The following is a 900-nucleotide window of genomic DNA, read 5'->3' on the forward strand; positions in this document are numbered from 1 at the left end:
GCCCTCAGCTCGACTCCCGGCCTATTTTTCTTCAATCTTGGGCCAAATGGATCCTACCACTTTCCCCTAGCCGCCAACCGCTAACCGCCAACCGCCACCGAAATATCGCCACGCACACGCTCTGCAGTGAGAACAGCAAGTATCTGCTGGTTCAGTACGGCACCCCTGACTGGACGTTGGTAGTTTGGCGGTGGTACAACGGAAAGGTAGGGTGCGGGTGTGGGGTTGGGGTAGAGGGAGAGGAAACATATGTGGATGATGAGATCTCCTTAAAAAAGCCGGGAGGAAGCGCGATTCAATATTATTATTGCACACAGTGATTGAGATTTTGCTGATGTTAAGTGAACTTTCAGGGGATGCATCCTTTAGTTCATCCCCTAAAGTGGAAAAAGAAGAACACTAAAGGGGAACTACATCGCTCGTGAGTTTGGAGCCCACGGTAACAACCACACATATCCTAGCGGCCCAGAAGCCTCCCACTCTGTAACATTACATTACATTACATTCTGTCACCACCCGGCATCTTGCTTGCCTCTTTTGCCTGCCACCCAGCCTGTTTGACCGTTGCCTAAACCCCGTGTCCCTACCCCATCCCCGCAACCCGTTCCGCGCCGTGAACTTTTCCCCTGCCGTACTTACGCGCATCCTCCCCTGCTCTCCAAGCACGCGCACACACAGACATACATACGTCCCCAAACCCCCCGGCCGCCCCCGGCCCGCTCTCCCCAACCCCCCAAAGGTATTGGCTGCGCATCGGATGGAGTCTCGTCCCATACTGACAGCTCGCTTCAGTCCCGTGGACGATCTACTGCTTGCCGTACTGACACCTACTTCCGTACTGCAGTACAGAATGCATCTCGATAGGGAGGTGTTCACGATGCTGGCGTCGCCGCCGGTTAG

The 900-nt window shown here is 54.8% G+C and overlaps 1 protein-coding gene across 1 annotated transcript in view; it reads left to right on the forward strand.

Annotated features, from left to right (window-relative positions):
* VOLCADRAFT_99792 (uncharacterized protein) overlaps positions 1–900 on the forward strand; it is a gene marked incomplete at both ends in the record, with an annotated part of 18,603 nt that overhangs the window by 3,556 nt on the left and 14,147 nt on the right. The window contains 2 exons of the mRNA XM_002958458.1: positions 128–206; positions 740–895. Of these exons, the coding sequence (XP_002958504.1) occupies positions 128–206; positions 740–895 (235 nt within the window). The remainder of the gene's footprint in view (positions 1–127; positions 207–739; positions 896–900) is intronic.

Source organism: Volvox carteri (assembly GCF_000143455.1).
Source record: "Volvox carteri f. nagariensis unplaced genomic scaffold VOLCAscaffold_95, whole genome shotgun sequence".
Classification (NCBI taxonomy): domain Eukaryota; kingdom Viridiplantae; phylum Chlorophyta; class Chlorophyceae; order Chlamydomonadales; family Volvocaceae; genus Volvox; species Volvox carteri.